General features: G+C 30.9%; 1 protein-coding gene across 1 annotated transcript; it reads left to right on the top strand.

Moving 5' to 3' along the window:
* Positions 1 to 14,277: 14,277 nt before the first annotated feature.
* Positions 14,278 to 17,035, top strand: LOC110682492 (GATA transcription factor 19-like). The gene is made up of 2 exons (XM_021858831.1): positions 14,278 to 15,337; positions 15,690 to 17,035. Exons 1-2 carry the CDS (start codon positions 14,882 to 14,884, stop codon positions 15,987 to 15,989), a joined length of 756 nt encoding a protein of 251 aa, XP_021714523.1. The 5' UTR covers positions 14,278 to 14,881; the 3' UTR covers positions 15,990 to 17,035.
* Positions 17,036 to 17,977: the final 942 nt, after the last annotated feature.

Below are 17,977 nucleotides of genomic sequence, written 5' to 3'. Positions count from 1 at the left end.
AATTAGAGATTACTTATAATATGGTATACACTTGTATTATTATAGAATGACTATAAAATATGGTATGAATTGTTAGTTTAGCTGCTAATTGGTCAAGTTCAGGTAGTGTAGATAGAAGTTTGGTGCTGAGGTCCCGTTTCCACTGACCGCGTAAGTGCTGGCGCAAATTATTGATTTTTTGGGGGATTCCGGCTATTGATATCCAAGAAGTAAATAATTATTTCGTCTTTTTTAATCGCAATGTATATCATTTTATTATATTAGTATCCTAATTATATTTTAGTAAAAATTATAGTGTATAAATATTGGTATTTTGAATTTATAAGATTAAGACAAATCTAACAAAATTCCACATATATAACTATGTTTTATTTTCTCAAGCACTACGTACTGTGATAAATCATAAAATAGTGTGCTAGACAATTTGGAGGTGGAGGTAAATAAAGGTTTCCTTCCTCTTAAGTATCACTAGACACTAGTGCATGGTTGGGCTTAAACTCCCAACCTTGAAGCAAATGGTGTTCTCCTTTTCACTAAGTCAAACTTAACTTGATTTAATCATACATATTTTATTAAAGGTTTGATAGATGAGTTAGGTTTATTAGTAATTAATACTCAATGTATAAGAACTAAACTTTGATTGAAATGTACAAGTACATTGATTATGAGGGTAAAGACCAACATCACATGAAATATAACGAGAGCGTGAAAGAAATAGAGAAATTACGAGTATCCATCATATATGTTGAGTGTAAGTGTAATACGCTTCTATTCTAAATAAGAGTGAGATTTCTTGTGGATATGATATTATATACTTGTAGTATTAAGTTGCAGTTTGTTCATATTTGAGGAGAGCATTATGTGACTGGCAATGTAAATTGACCCAATTGACAATTTTACTGTCGATCAATTTGCATGTAGATTTTTCGTTTTGTAGTAGGAAGTTGTCAGCATCCTAATATCATAATTTCTTGTACGAAAATCAATTTCATTGCTTATTGTGATCGATCTATAGGGTTCTTACCTCTAATATTAAGATGAGTGGCCAAGTTAAAGTGCAGTAATTGAGAATTAAACCTCTATTATTGAATAAAACTACCATGATTACTTATTAGGGTTAAACTACCATGATTAGAGATACAATAGCGTGCAAAGCTCAATTTGTAAACATTGTAAAAATAAAAATAAAACTATTCTATGTGGCTGGCTATACCATGGGGTTTACTTTATTAGTGTTATAAGAGAAATTTGTTCATTGTTACAAGGTTATTCAATCAATGTTATATAAATTACTTTGTTTTTTTACTAAACCAGCCACACACAAAATGTATTGTTGTAATATATATACTTTTGGAGGTAACAAAATTAAACATGTGGAACATTATTTGTAAAATTGTAAGGTGATTAATTATTTGGGATGTCCCTCAAAAAAAAAAATAAAAAAAAATAATTGAGGGATGGATGGCCTAAAGTAGCAATGTGATATGATGTAACAATAAACATCTTTAGAAAGATTTAACTTGATTTTTGTAGCACAATTGGAAGTACTATGTAATTTTTTAAAATCCCCCCACCCAATAACGAACTTTAAATTTTACACTTTATCAAGGGTTAATGTTAATTAATGGTTTTGTTTAGATTTTTTTTTTTTTTTTTTTTGAATAAAATTTGTTTCTATTAAATTGTATATGAATTGTTGATTGCATAACTACTATTTTTTTTTTTGAAGGGAGATTGCATAACTACTATTTATAATGATTACATTTGGATCCCAAAATATGTACGAAATTGTATTATTATGTGACCACGTACATATATAATTAGCTCACTAATTAATCACCACAAGTCTACAGTACCTTCATCTAAATTTAATTGTCACATTGTTAATTTGTACTAAGTATTACATCATTGATATGACAGCTTGTCGTTTGAGATAATTAAGTTGCAAGTGTTGACTGTTGATGAAGAAGTTTGACATATTGACAATGTATGTTGTTTCAAAGCACATCAATTCAAAAAAAATTTAAAAAACAAAAAAATGTGGGGAGTTGTTTAGATACAGATCAACTGTACTTCCTAATACCTGGACCCTCTTTACCTAACAAGTGGTCGTAAAAGATGAGTGCGAGTTATCTGAATTATAGTTACAAGTAAGTCGTTTGCCTAGAATTGTACACTACCCGATCTTACAAGCAATCTCCCCTTTGTCAAAATTCATTACTTCTTAGGAACTTTCTTTTTTTTTTCAATGGATTATTGGATAATTAATCATGATTGATACTTCCTTGAATAGATTTTTTTTATAAAGATTTTTTTTTTACAAAATTATAAAGACTTGTTCTCTTTAATATGTTACAGATACTTATTGCTTATTCTTTATAAATTCAGATCAGATCATAACAGAAACATTCAAATCGGATTAAAACTTTTTATTATCATGTATTTATTACTAAATATCGTCAATTGCGTATTAAAAAACTTATAAAAATTACACAATTAAGTACATGATGAGACGAATTTGATAAGATCCAATTGATGATGTGGTCAAACTTAGTCAAATTAATAAACCTGATTTTACAGACTTGATAGTAATTAATAAAAATTTAGATCAGACTCAATCTTCTTATTTCAAGTGAAAAAAAAAAACAAGTCCTAAATCTTTATATGAGTAATTTACAAAGCATATTACTTAAATTATCATTATATTATCAGCTGATTATATATATAAATAAAAAAATAAAAAGTAGTTAGTACATACTCCCTCCGTTTTTAAATACTTGCTTCATTTCTTTATACGCGGAGTTTTAGGAGAATTTGAAGAAAGTAATAAAATATGGAGGTAGTGGGATAGTTGAGAAAATAAAAAATTGTAAAAAGCAAAAGTAGTGGAAGAATAGGATAAGAGGGAGCATTATGTTGGGTCCACCAAGTGTGAGAAATGAACTAAATATCATAAAAGCTTTCCAAAAAAGGAAATGGAACAAATATTTAAAAACGGCGGAAAAGGAAAGTGGAGCAAGTATTTAAAAACGGATGGAGTAGTATTTGTCAAGAAATAAGATTTAATGAAAAAACATGAACAAAAGTCCTTTAAATAATTACTACACCAAAAATACCCCTTTTTTTTGACAAAAAAAAAAAAAAAAAAAAAAAAAAAAAAAAAAAAAAAAAAAAAAAACTAACTCGGCTTGTTAAAATTGTTAATCTTTAGCGTAAGAATTTAGAGCATAGTTTTGGGCTTCAATGATGTTCCGTGTTATTTTAGTGATACCTGGGGGCCTCTTTTGTCATGAGAAAGGCCCAAATGCTTTCTGACGAATTTTGTAGATTTTTATCCATGCTCAACGTCTGTGTGCTAGTGTACATGTGTTGGAGACCGGTGGGAAATACATATTGTCCACCAGGACTTTTTTCTGGGCCAATGGAGCAGAGTTTTGCTTCTCATTCGGGTAATTAAGTCGGCTTGGGTAATGCCAGGTCCGATCAGGTTTAATTCGAGCTTGAGTCATACTCCCTCCGTTTTTATATACTTGCTTCATTTCTATTTTTTGCACTATTTATTTGTTCTATTTTGACTCATATTTGTGATTTATACATAAGAAAAAAAATATAGTCTTGTGGGTACTTGTTGGAATCATCTCAATGAATAGATTTTTAATTTTTAATTGTTAGAATTTATAATTATTGATAATTAAAGATATTAGTGATCAAAGATTAGCATCGACATGCGTGTCCAAGAGAAATGGAGCAAGTATTTAAAAACGCAGGGAGTACTAACTTATGGTGGCTATACAAATTGAAATTTATGATGGACCTAAATTTTTTGTATACATCCGATGTACAGTAAAATTATTGTACGGAGTAACTTTTGTTCCATTTAGGATAATTTTTACATTTTTTTGGGTAACTTTTATCAATAAAGCACAAATAACTCTTATTTATATCAGAGAAACTTATATAAATTGGTTAAATTTTGATTATATTAAGGTAACTTTGTAACGGATGTAGAATATTTTGTTGTACATCCGGTTTTTTAAAATGTTTGTGATGACGGATTATCTTTAGTCCAGCCCTGGCTATGTCATTTTTTTACTCCTCTTTAGAATGGATTTATTTTTAGGCCAGGTCATTTATTTTTGCTCCTATAACATATAATTTTTAAAATTACTATGGAGTATTAAAATTAATTACTTTAAGATATCTTGTATTAATTTTATCATATCAGTTGAAATAAACCTTTTTTTTTCTTTTTGCAATAATCATAAAATTGTTTGCAATAATAAAAAAAAAATTAAAAAAATTGATTGTCATCGATAAAGGGTCAAGCCATACTAAAATCGTAATTCTTGAAACTACAAGTCCAGTCTATTCAGACACAAAACCAGCGAGCCTTAACTCAACCCAATCCGTCGTTAGTCTTATAACATTGCAAGTTAATTTGTCATCTCTTGTACAACCTCAAATTCGTTCTCGGTTCACCTATCGACTATCATAGCTTTTCATGCATGCACAAGCTAACAATATTTGAAAAATAAACAAAAAAAAGAACAAATATAGAGCTAGCAATAAAGTAATAAAATGGGTTATAGAATGAAGCAATCGGAAAACAAAGACAATGATTGTAGAATACGGCAGTGGTCCTAAGAGTGTTAAAAAGCCGGCACCAAAACCCCATTACCCAATTCCTAATAGGGGAATATAATGAGCGAAGATACAAATTTAAGTTTCGTGCACTATTTGCGAGGTGCCGTCGCCTTGACCGTAAAATAAAATCCACTTACCACTAGTTTTTATTTCCTTTTTCTTTTTTCGAGCTTAGTATTTGTGTTTTGTGGCTTTATATTGCCATCCAAATCGAATTGTACTACAAAAGCGAGACCTAAACTATTCTGGGGATAAATATTGGGGAATGTCTTTCATAGGAGACAATTCGAGGGTTTTACTCATTCTCCCCTCTTTCTTATCATTGCCCTCCTTTTCACGCTAAAGCATGTTACTATATGTTCCTTGCATGCTACTTATTATGATCAACACTACTATTTACCAATATTCCCGTCTCACTTTTCTTTTTAACAACTTCAAGTATTTCTTGCTTCTAGTATGAAGACCATTCAAATTTATTTGTTATACTTTTACTATGGATCGGATCCCCCAAATATCTTCATATAATTTCGTAATTGGATAAGCTTTATTTATCCAGAAATATAGAGGATATAAGCACATTCAATATCGACTTGATGACTGATTCCCGTAACATCATCTCACAAAAAAAATGACAAATAAATCATCACTGAGTACGTATACATGATGTTTAAAGTAATACAAATCAGTAATCTTTCTTCGAAAAAACATCTTAGAGTTTATAAAAATAAATTTAATAACTTTAGATGGATAAGTTTTTGAAAAACTAGTTCAATTCATAAGTTCATACATAAGTAAAAATTGGATGGATCGAATAAACTATATGCGAACGCTGCTTAAATTAGACAAAGTATATGTGAGAATATGTGTCACAATGTAAAACCAACAATAAATTGCATAAGTTTTATTTCATTTTGAATAGATGAATCATGTAGGATAACTTTTCCTCAAACAAAGAACAAGTAGTTAAAATAATGATACTTTAGAGTATATAGGTGGCCAAGGAAGATCCTTCAACACCAAGAACAATGCCTAGTAGACCAAACCCTCCAACACCCTTTTTAGAAGGAAAGGGAAAAGAGGAAGAAGAGATTCAATTTACAGTTGTTTCTTGTTTCTTTTTAGGAATGTTAATGTATGAAGCATTGTAACATCATCATCGTCACCAACCATTTCTCTAGACGCTAACCATTTCGAGCCAAGTTTGCATGCATGCATGCATGCATGCAAGTTAATCCCTATGTATATCCCACGTGTCTCGTGGTTTAGTGTTTTAAATCATTTTAATATGTAATCTTCGTTGTTCAGAATGAAACTTGGGAATAATAAACCCCCCTAATAACTTGGTCCCACCGTATCCAACGTACCACATAGCTTAATCATCGATCATTTAGAAAAGAAAAAAACCTTAATTAATAAGGCATTGTGTTTTCGATTTACCACTTCATAGGATTCAATTCCTTAAATTTAAAAATATATCTACAAAATAGAAACCATAGCTAGTTACAATAACTTTGTAGTCATTTTAACTTTGTAATCGTATCAATTTAATCACACAATTAGAATTATAGAGTACTAAGCATTAATAATACCAATTGATAATATGTCCATAGTTTTTTCTCATATTCTTGTATTCCTATTATTTTTTTTAAAATGTACGAGTATATGATTATTTTATGTCGTCGTCATATTTATATCATAAATTTATAATCATATTTATTTATTACAGAGTACTACAATGCTTTGTGCGTTTAGCAGCAGCCATGAAAAATCTGGTATGGTTTGATTACTTAATTGGTCACATGATTAGGCAAATCCTAGGTTATTAAAGGAATAGAAACAAAGATCCTCCCATGCACGTCAATTATATCATCAACAACAATGTTATTGCAATTAGAGAAAGGATGAGTCATCATGAAGAACTTCTCCCTATATGGATTGTCTCACCCTTTTAGGATTTTATAAATGATGCCCTTCAAAGTTTCATTATTGCTTCAACAATTGAAACAATGAACAATTTTTTATATCTTTTTTTTTATAATTTTCTTCATAAGAAATGATATTACATGGCAATGTTGCTATCATATACAAATATTTTCCATCATTAAATATCACTAATTAAATTTAACGTAATTTTTGTTTTCTCAGTTTCCTTTAAGTATATATCATATAATAAGCTAAGTGATATCACTATATTGTTTAAAAAAAAAAAAAAAGGTGATATCACTAAATATAACAAAGTAGATGAGATAAATGAATAATGTAAAAAACTATTGTAATGTTACATCTTAAAAAATTGTCAATTCAGTTATCTAGGTAAGGTTCAATTCAGGCTGAGTGTAGCTGATTTTAAGTCACGTTAATTTATTATCTCTATATTGCAAAATAAATTTTAAATTGAATTATTTTAATTAAATCAAGTTAGGTTTTGATTTAACACATACACAAAACAATTGAAAGAATTGTGATTTTCCAATTGCAACACTTGATAGGTACTAATGTAACAGGAAATAAAACAAGGCATAAAAAGCCACGTAGAAGAAAGTGAAACCCACGCAAGAAAGGAATCGAGTGGAATAGTATGTTCTTAAGTAGTAAATTGAAAAACACATGAAGATTGTGTAATGCGGTAGTATTATTAGTACATACGCTAGCAAAGGTAATTAGCGCACTAATATAGATATAGATGTTTTTCTTTTTCTTGGGTTAAATGAAGTTTTGTTTAAAGGAAAAAATAAAAGGGAGAGTAGTAGTTGGAGTTGGAGTAGTAATTTTGGGGGCAAAATAAAAATACAAAGAGAATAAGGGGATGAGCATCTTTTGGAAAGCGGTGAATGTCGTCCCGTTTGTCGAGCCAATTTTAAGCTAACACCAATCTCAAGATGATCTGATTCTCTAACTCTTTCTTTTAGTTTTGGTTTTTCTCTCTCCTCTCCTTTGATCTCTATTTTTGTAACTTCGTTCGTTTATTCGCTTTGCATCTGAATTTACACTTTGAATCTTCCTTATTATCAAAAGCATTCGCAGTCCAAAGGCACATTGTTTGGGTAATGGGGGGTGATGATGGGGCATTGGGACCCTTTATTCGTGGGCCCCACTTTTTATATGTTTAAGGTTTTACTTTTATTTTTTTATTACCTAATAAAAACGTTATATTTCATACAGTATGTCATAATAATTTGAAACTCGATTATCCTTATATATATACAATTTGTAGGGTTGCATTACTTGCATACACGGAGTAAACACAATTTTGATTTAAGTTTGAAAATATATGACAAATTCATATACTACGTAATATAATTCATTTCTAAACAAAGTACTCTGTAAATGCTTAATAATTTTTAATCTTTTCGTTTTAAGGTTTTCTTTAAAAAATTAATTAGATAACATTTAACTAATTTTTATGTAGAGGACTTGGCCCTTTAAGATATTATTCAGGATTTCTCTTTATTTTTAGGCGTTTTTAACATATATGTTGTTATACACTTACTCTATCAGATCAAATTATTATACTCTATCAGATCAAATGATAAATAGAATAATACGAAGTATCCAATAAACTGAAAATAGTATAGTGCATCCGGGTGCACCATGCGCATGGTGCACCCGAAAAGAACAATAGGCTTATTTTAAAGAACGTGAGAAAAAAAAAAATACGAGTATTTGAAAAAGAACATGCTAGTATTTGAAAAAGAACATGTATAATAGTGTTCAACAAAAGAACATGTTTGTGTTAGACAATGAACATTGCCTCCGAAAAGAACATTAGGCATATTTTAAAGAACATGGAATAAAAAGAACATGTTAGTGTTTGAAAAAAAAAAAACAACCTAAGCTAGTGTTTGAAAAATTAACCTTGCTTGGTTATCTTCCAGTTGGCTTCAATTCGTTACTATTCTTCTTTCTCCTCCAATTGTTCTTTTTTGAACAACTTGTACTCATAGCTTTAATTAAACACTTTGACTTTAAATTATTGACGAAAAACAATTGGCATGTACAAAATTTATACTTACATTTTACTTGAATCAACCATTTGTTTAAGTTTGAAGGTTGAATTGTTGAAATAAGTTCAATTTTTTTCTTGGGTTTCACTTTGAAGATGAACAATTTTGCTATTTTGAATTTTTTTTGAAAAATAGAAAAGATAGAGAGAAAAGTTCTAGAGAGAGAAAATGAGTACTTTGGAAATAATTTTTACCCAAACAGTAGAAGAAGTACCAGTATTACGAGATTGACAGCAAAGTGAGACCAATTTGAGACCTTCATTGAAATTCTTAATGAAAACAATGGTGTAAAGGAGAGAGAAAATTGGCAGCAAGAAAGAGAGTGATAGGAAGAGAAAGAGGAGTAAGAAATTGCAGGAGAAAAGAGTGATGGATTTGCACTTGCAAGAAAATAAAAACATGGTCATTTTTTACCCATGTTCTTTTAAATGTACTAAATGTTTTATCGGGTGCACCATGCGCATGGTGCACCATGCCCGAAAAGAACATTAGGCTTGTTTTAAAGAACATGAGGAAAAAAAAAAGAACATACGAGTGTTTGAAAAAGAACATTTATAATAGTGTTCAACAAAAGAACATGTTTGTATTTGACAAAGAACATTGCCTCCGAAAAGAACATTAGGCATATTTTAAAGAACATGGAATAAAAAGAACAAGTTAGTGTTTGAAAAAAAAAAAAAACAACCTAAGCTAGTGTTTGAAAAATTAACCTTGCTTGGTTATATTCCAGTTGGCTTCAATTCGTTACTATTCTTCTTTCTCCTCCAATTGTTCTTTTTTGAACAACTTTACTTCATAGCTTTAATTATTATTATTATTTTTTTTAAAAAAAAACCCCAAATTCACAAAATTAAACACTTTGACGAAAAACAATTTGCATGTACAACATTTATACTTACATTTTACTTGAATCCACCATTTGTTCAAGTTTGAAGATTGAATTGTTGCAATAAGTTCAATTTTTTTCTTAGGTTTCACTTTGAAGATGAACAATTTTGCTATTTTGAAATTTTTTTGAAAAATAGAAAAGATAGAGAGAAAAGTTCTAAAGAGAGAAAATGAGTACTTTGGAAATGATTTTTACCCAAACAGTAGAAGAAGTACCAGTATTACGAGATTGACAGCAAAGTGAGACCAATTTGAGACCTTCATTGAAATTCTTAGATGAAAACAATGGTGTAAAGGAGAAAGAAAATTGGCAGCAAGAAAGAGAGTGATAGGAAGGGAAAGAGGAGTGAGAAATTGCAGGAGAAGAGAGTGATGGATTTATCGTTGCAAGAAAATAAAAACATGTTCATTTCTTACCCATGTTCTTTTTAAATGTACTAAATGTTCTTTCGGCTGCACCATGCGCATGGTGCACCCGGGTGCACCAATCACAAATTACAGTAATGATCGAACTAATTATATTCTTAATTTGTGAAACTCAAGTAACTAAAACTAATTAAAGCATAACATGAACTATGTCTAGATCAAATTAAATATGAATCCACTGTAACAAGACTTAATTGATCCAAACACAGTATTCTAATAATAATCAACTATATTAAAAAAAATAAATAAATAAATTGATCTAATGAAATCTTAGTGAAGACGAAACCTTATCCACTAGTGAAGTCATGATGAGTGGGGATAAGAGATTACTTGCATGAGAGAATATGTAAAACTTGATTGTACTCTAATTTGATAAACAAATAAAATGTGTCATCTAATTAGAAGAGATGGTGAAGAATACCCTGGGCTTAAAGCCTTAAAGGTGGGTCCAAATTCTTTTCGAAATCGGTTGGCAGAGATATGATCCAAATCACTCTCCTTTTTATTCCTTTTTCTCAACCTTGAGCTATGTAACTTTGACTCAACAATCAATCTTACTACTACAGGAGAACCAATTGACGAAACTTAATAATTTTTCAATATTTATTTTTGCACAAAAACAAAAACACAAACTGATGTTAGTTGCTTTGGTGATGATTGCAACGAATCCTACTTTTTCAAGAAAAGAAATAAAATAAATCAATTAATAATGAGTTTGCTCGGATCAAAATCGATCTAAGGGATCTTCTATTGCTTGCTTTTAAATTCTTATACTCTCTTATCACTTTTTTAAAAGTTAAATGAAAAAAAATCTATCAATCTATCATAGCAGGTTACTTAGATTCCTTTTTTGTTCATGGAATTGAGGTGAATATATATGATGACGAGAAGACCATATGATTTCCCATGCAAAAGTAGTACTCCATCTAATACAATAAGCTAAGGGTTTTGATTATATTGTTTTCACGTGACATGCAGCACATACAGCCATCAGGGTACGGCCACTACATAGCTTATTGTCTATGTTGAATATAAATAGTAACATGGACTTTCTTTTCATTTCTTTTCTTTGGGTGCTAAGATCCAAAGTCGATAGGGAAACAACCCAGGTAGTACGCTAAGAACACATGTTACATACTATCTCTGATCCGTTTCATATTATTTGCAACGATTAGACATTTTTCCTCTTTACTTTATATTAATTAGTTGCAAATAATATGAAATGGAGATAATATTATTAATTATCAAAATAAGACTTCGTTGTCTACTTCATATGATTTTTTTTCCTCTATTTGATATTGGATACGAGTATTTGAAAAATTAATTAGACTACAATCAACTTCAATTGTACTCTGCAAAAGCAAATCAGATTGTAAACAAATTTAGTTTTATTATATGCTAAATTCATTTTTAGCTTTGATTCCAATCTAAACCCTACACTCCAACGTATATACTACAATTATTTTCACACAAACACATGATTAGGGTTTTGCTAATTATATCACTACAACCTTTATATCATTTGAGAATTTGCCTCGTATATGTTACAATAAGTTCCCTAGTCTCGGATAATGATGTAACTTTGATTGGACTGCCTATATATATATACTACACGTAAGTATGTAACTACTCTATAACAGAATAACAGTATGTACTATATAACGGAGTGGTTTGCTGTTGTATTGATATGAACTATGAAACGACTTTGATTACGCCGATAAGATTGGTCATTGACTCATTATTGTTCATGCGTATTTTTGTCGTACTATCAAATGTATATCACGTACTCTTACTAGTAGAGAGGAAGTAAGGGGGTGGAATCATTTCATTGCATTGGAAATTAAAACTTTGGGGAGGTGGGGGTCACTTACTATTATCATCAATTGTCGAGAATTGAAAATAAAGCACTCTACTCAATTACATAGATGACTAAATATATAAAGGTTGGATGTGTGCATGAGCTTATTATGAAGCTAGTGCTTCCAATTAGTACTAGTCAAAGTACAATCAAAAAATGAGTTAGAGAAAGTTTCACACTTCAAGTAAATAGAAAAAATAAATATCAAACAAGCTCAAATAAGTGAAAATAGTGAATAAAACATTTTCTATTATTCAAATTTTTTTTAATCCATACAAAGTATAGAAGTTTTTAAAAGTTAGCTAATGTTTAATGTATACTAAATAAACTTATTGCGCGATATTATCCTATTTATATTTTTAGGAGGATGCATTAATAGGGCTAAGAACTAGATTCACGATTAGCTTACATGAATCAACTAATTAATGTTTACGATAGGTCAATAAAAATTTATCATGAATCAAAGCAAGTTGCATTGTGATCATGTTGTATCATTATAGAGGAAGCTTATTCAATTACAAAAAATGAATTTGAAGATTTGTTGGACTCATTAGCTAACAAGTACAGATGACAACTCCTAACCAACATAAAGTTAATAAGAGAAATAATTAAACTCAAACTCAACTTGAACTTGATCGGATTAGAACAACTCAAATCTAACCCCATGCATTAAGCCAATCATTAGATGTTTTACTACTATTAAGTATGTTGCTTCTAATGCTAATAATTATTTCAACACAATATAAAAGTCAACCCCATGCTGAAATTCAATGTAAGCTAATTTTTTGACCTAAATTACAAGGACAAAGATAGATCATTATAAGGAAAGTTTTAATGAAAAATCGCATATTAATTAAAACTAATTTTTCTATGTGGGGTAAAACGAATAAGATAAAGGAGAATGAGCAGCATATAAGTTTGGTCAATAGCTCTATCATTTACCTATTGTTTTGAATTACGGAGTATGAAGTGAGAGGATCAAATTCTCCTATTTGGTTTATCTCAATTAAATATTATGGATAAATTAATTTTGATCTAACAACCTCTTTAACAAACATATCCAAAGTTATTAGGTTATGGATAAAGGTCTGTTCTCTTACGTTGAAATTCAGTTCAGTTCACTTCAGTTCAGTTCAGCTCAGTTCAGTTCAGTTCAGCTTAGCTCAGTTCAGTTCAGCTCCTAATTTCCTTCTCTTATAAAATATTCATTTCAGTTCAGTTCAGTTCAACTCCTAATTTCCTTCTCTTATAAAATATTCGTTTCAGTTCAATTCAGCTCCTAATTTCCTTCTCTTATAAAATATTCATTTCAGTTCAGTTCAGTTCAGCTCATTTCAGTTCAGTTCAGTCAATGAGAACATGCCCTAACTGGTTAACCTTAGGCCCTATTCTCATCAGATTATTTTCAGTTCACTTCAGCTCCTAATTTCCTTCTTTCATAAAATATTTATTTTATTTCAGTTAAGCTCTAATAAGTTCAGTTTAGTTCAGCTCAGCTCATTTCAGCTAATGAGAATAGAATTTCTTTGCTTAAGCCTATACTACCACCCAAAAAAAAAAAAAAAAATTGATAAAAATGAAATGGAAATGATCAAAAAGAAAGAAAAATCTATAATCCTGCAAAATCTGGCAAAAATCAAGGATATTGCTCTCAATAGCCTAGTCAGCATTAACAGTGGCACATGCTCAGTCAGCAGATAATTGAATATACCCGATGTCATCAGTCATCAGTACACTTGGACTACTGCAGCGCGTGCATTTGCTGCCAACTTACGGAGTAAATGGCGAGTGGAAACAGAGAAGCTCCCAACATCCCCTTACTCCATTTTCCTTGGGAGCCTTGCAGACCCAGAGATAAAACATACGACACAAATTTTGGTGGGATTTTTATTTTATTTTATTTTATTTTTTTGAGGTTTATTTGCGCTCACTAAAATTTTAATTTGATTTATTTTACTAACTATAGTAACATGCTACTCAATTTGCCAAATGTTTAAGTGTCTTTCCTTATATAAAAATGGTTGAGGTCTCAATTTTAAATAAGTTGTTACACTTTGGATATGTGATTGTATAATTTATTATTTGCGGGAATTAATTTTAAGTTAATTTTGATCCAAGACTTACCATGATATTCTATACTAAAACCTACTCCGTATTAACCAAATTTAACTAAGGTGACAATAAATGTATAGCTAAGAGTGAGGGATAGCTCAAGTGGTTAGAGCTTTCCTCCCGATTCCAGGAGATTCTGGGATTGATTCTCAGTTTCTCACAATAAATGTATAGCTTGTTTCAAACATGATGATCTATTTATCAATTGTTATACTTATACACATGAATATATTGAAACTTATTTAACCTTATTAAAACTTACTTTATTTGTTAATCAAATTTGGGTACATCGCAGTCTACACTAACCCATTAGAACTTTTCTTACTTTAATGTATTTTTCTTAAAATAAGTAAAAATAAGATAATAAGCCGTTATATATGTATAATTTAATTACTCGAGATTTTTTTTAGCTTAAGGAAGTACTTGTTGAATTAGTATTACCAAATATGGAGGGAATTAACAATATCCAAAAAAAATGATTGTATTTGAATTGTAAAAAAGGGAAAAATAAAAAAGAAAAGCAAAATGAAGTGGCACAAGCGGGCACCCTTCGTCCATTCCTAAATGTATATAGTGTATGAGTGAAGAGGACTGTATTCCTCGTGATCGGAGAAGGCAGATCCCTGGAAGACTGTTCCCGTTAGTCACGTGGGTTCTTTTGACTACCACCCTCTCTTCAATTACCCCTTCTTCTCTTTCTCTTACTATAAATACTCCTCTCTCTCCCCTCCCTTACCTTCAATTCAATTCATTCCTCTCCTTCCTTCCTTCCATTATTATTCACTTCCTTCACTTTACTCTTCTTCTTTTCCTACGTATATTATATTCCACCACATTTAACCTACACTTCACCATCCCCCCACTACCCGACAAAAAATATATATTCATTTCATCTCCTACAACTCCAAGTCAAGCTAGATTGATTATAAATTTAATTTAATTTATAAATATGGTTGGTCCGTGTTCATCTTGTGGTCCTTTTAATCAGTACTGCGGCCACCACTCTGCCGCGTACTGGCCGATGCAACAATACCCTCAATACAACACCACCAACAACGGTACTTGTTATGATGATGATGATGAGCCTGATTATATGTACTCTTCTTCATCTTCGTCGTCATCGTATTCGTCTGTCGATTGTACTCTCTCGCTTGGTACACCTTCCACTCGTATGACTAATGAACAAACTAATAAACCTACTCCTCATCGTAATAGTGTGTCTTCTTTTTGCTGGGATTTGCTTCATCCTAAGCAGTCTTCTAGCTCTACTCCTAAGCCTAGCCGTAGTAGTAACAATCATGCTGCGGCTGCTAGTGCTGCCGCTGATCCTCTTTTTGTTCGTCGTTGTGCTAATTGTGACACCACCTCTACCCCTCTTTGGCGTAATGGTCCTCGCGGTCCCAAGGTAATTCAATTCAAACTCGTTACAAATTAAAATGTACTCAAGAATAAATGAGTGACTTTGGATTTTCCTTTCAAATTTTATTTTACTAGTACATTATACCAGGATCAAACTTATTACGGTCCCAAAGTAATTTAATTAAATGCGTTACATAAAAATATTTATAATAATAAATAAGATTTAAAATTAATTAAGAAAATAAAAAGGATTCCTTACTTCTCCTTTATATTCCTTTTGCCGAATTCCTTGTCCCTTGTTGGTGTCATTGTATTATATTCAATGATTTCTACTATCATCAACTCAATTAAATATTTAAATGTCAGTTGAATTAATGTATGATTTTATGGATTTGCAGTCATTATGCAATGCTTGTGGAATAAGGTTCAAGAAGGAAGAAAGAAGGGCGGCAGCGGCCACAACCACGGTCGCAGCCGCCAACAACGGTCCAACTGCTGGAATGATGGACCCACACTATTACAACGGGTCATGGGCTCACCAATACGGTCAAGGCACTCCACAGAAGATGCAATGTTACGGAGCTCCGAATGAGTTCCGGTTTATTGAGGATGACCGCGGTTCGGATTCGGGTATTCAGTTCCTCTCTTGGCTAACTCATGACAGACCTAGTGGTCTTGTTCATGACTTCACCCGTTAAGTCGTAATGATTTCACAGTCATTAATTCCAAAAAAAAAAAAAAAAAAAAATTTATACTCCGTAGTAAGAAGTAATGAAGAAGAATGATTTTGCCAATGATATCGGAAAAGGAAGAGGACATGCAATGACGACGACGTTTCATGGAACAAATGAGTTTTTGTGGAGGTTCATGATGGTGATGGTTATGATTCTCTTAGCTCAATGGTCAGAGTCTTCAATAACTCCCTTTTTCTTTTTTATTTTATTTTTTTTTATAAAAAGAAAAAAAAAAAAAAAAAAAAAACAACCAACTTGTCGACGACTAGACTACTACCTTTAAATTAATTTTCCACTTTTTTATTTTATTTTATTTATAATTTGTTCTTTTAGAGGCTAGATAGAGTGCAAATGGGATAATTCTATGTTGTTAGCTAGATCTTCACCTTAACTTTAATTCTCTTTCTTTTTGGTTTTCCACTTTTGTCAGTAAGTTAGTATATATTTTTATATTATAAGTAAGTTATAACCAACGAACCTTTTGTTAGTCTCAATATTGTGTAAGCTATTAGAGCATTTAGTACTAGTCTTTTTTACTGTATGATGAAAATGATATATGATGATCATTATATGAATCTCCTTTTCTTTTTTCGTTCTTTGACTTCACTTTTCTCTTTTTGTGTTCAAATCTTAGGTTCCTCTCTAATTGTGTCATTGTGTCACGAGTCGAGTCAAATACTACTAAAGCCAACTTGATCAATAGTATGGAACATGACGAATCATAAAATATAATATATGATCATAGGATTAATTATCGTCCTACAGAGTAATTTTAATATATAATTAGCAAGTGGGTTATCGGTAACAAATCTTCCGCAACTACTATACTAAGAAGATGAGCTCGTGCGGCACAATTACCGTGAAGCAGAAAGACATTGAGATCCCAAATCAATGTCGGATTACTACTAATTATACTGATTTTCTTAGAATTAACAGCAGTCCAACTTTTTTGTAAGTTCAGTTCGTGAATGCATATATGACATGATATGTGACTGTCTTTTGTCTCTTAATTGGAACTCTGACACTTCTCCAAATTCTACTGTACTCTACACCAAGTTTATTACCTCCTCTACTAATAAAAAAAAGCAAGTAAAAAAAATCAAATAAATTTGGTCTATTATTTTTTATTTTCCGAGATTTTGAATTGAAAACATGTACTATTTGCTATATTGTCAATATTGATCATAGATGTTCCTGCACATTTGATTAAGCATATAACGACATGGATCTGCTACTGTTACATTACAGTATACATATTCAGTTCAAAGGTCAAAACTCAATAAGAATTAGCAAATAGTAACTTGTAAAGATACAATGTAACTTGATTGTACGATGTGTTTAATAGCTTCATCTGTTATTTGATTAATGTAATAGGTTACTTTGAAACTTTAACAGATTTTTCAGTTATAAATCAAGTTGTACGTCTCTCATAGCCAATAAATTGTAAGATGAAATCTCGTTATAGATTTTGTGTCTTTCCAATGGGGTTAGCCAAGCATACCCTATGTCAAGTCCGGCAGGCCTTGTGCCATGCTGCCAAATTGAAAGGATAGTGTGTTTCCTTGACCAAAATGTGGTTTAGTTAAGCCCAAACTATGACCCAATACACAAAATATTATACTAGACCTTATCTATTTTCATAATGTATTGGGATATGTTGTGTTTTCGAGTTCAATTCACTTCATGTCTTCATCCAGTGTCAAACCATTTTTGTTTTAAGTAGGCCGAGCTTGTGAAATACAATGCATATGTTGAAATAATTAAATTTAAACTTGTGCTTCCCTAATTTAATCAATAATATTTGTTGTATATACAAAGAAAGTCTAAACTACCATTAGTGATGCATAAATAAAAAAGTTAAACATGAGCAATATGCTAAGAAAAACAAGAGAAAAAAAAAATTAATGAAGTGGATCTGATGATGTGATCTTCAGGCGCCGCGTAGAAGAAAC

This window comes from Chenopodium quinoa, unplaced genomic scaffold (assembly GCF_001683475.1).
Source record: "Chenopodium quinoa cultivar QQ74 unplaced genomic scaffold, ASM168347v1, whole genome shotgun sequence".
NCBI lineage: Eukaryota > Viridiplantae > Streptophyta > Magnoliopsida > Caryophyllales > Amaranthaceae > Chenopodium > Chenopodium quinoa.
The sequence above is the reverse complement of the archived record's forward strand: the minus strand, read 5'-3'. Positions and strand labels throughout refer to the sequence as shown.

What these genes read in the sequence shown, in the direction of transcription:
- LOC110682492 (XM_021858831.1), top strand. Translation starts at nt 14,882, where the DNA reads ATGGTTGGTCCGTGTTCATCTTGTGGTCCTTTTAATCAGTACTGCGGC. An exon ending in ATGGTCCTCGCGGTCCCAAG is followed by an intron (nt 15,338 to 15,689) that starts GTAATTCAATTC and finishes ATGGATTTGCAG; the next exon opens with TCATTATGCAATGCTTGTGG.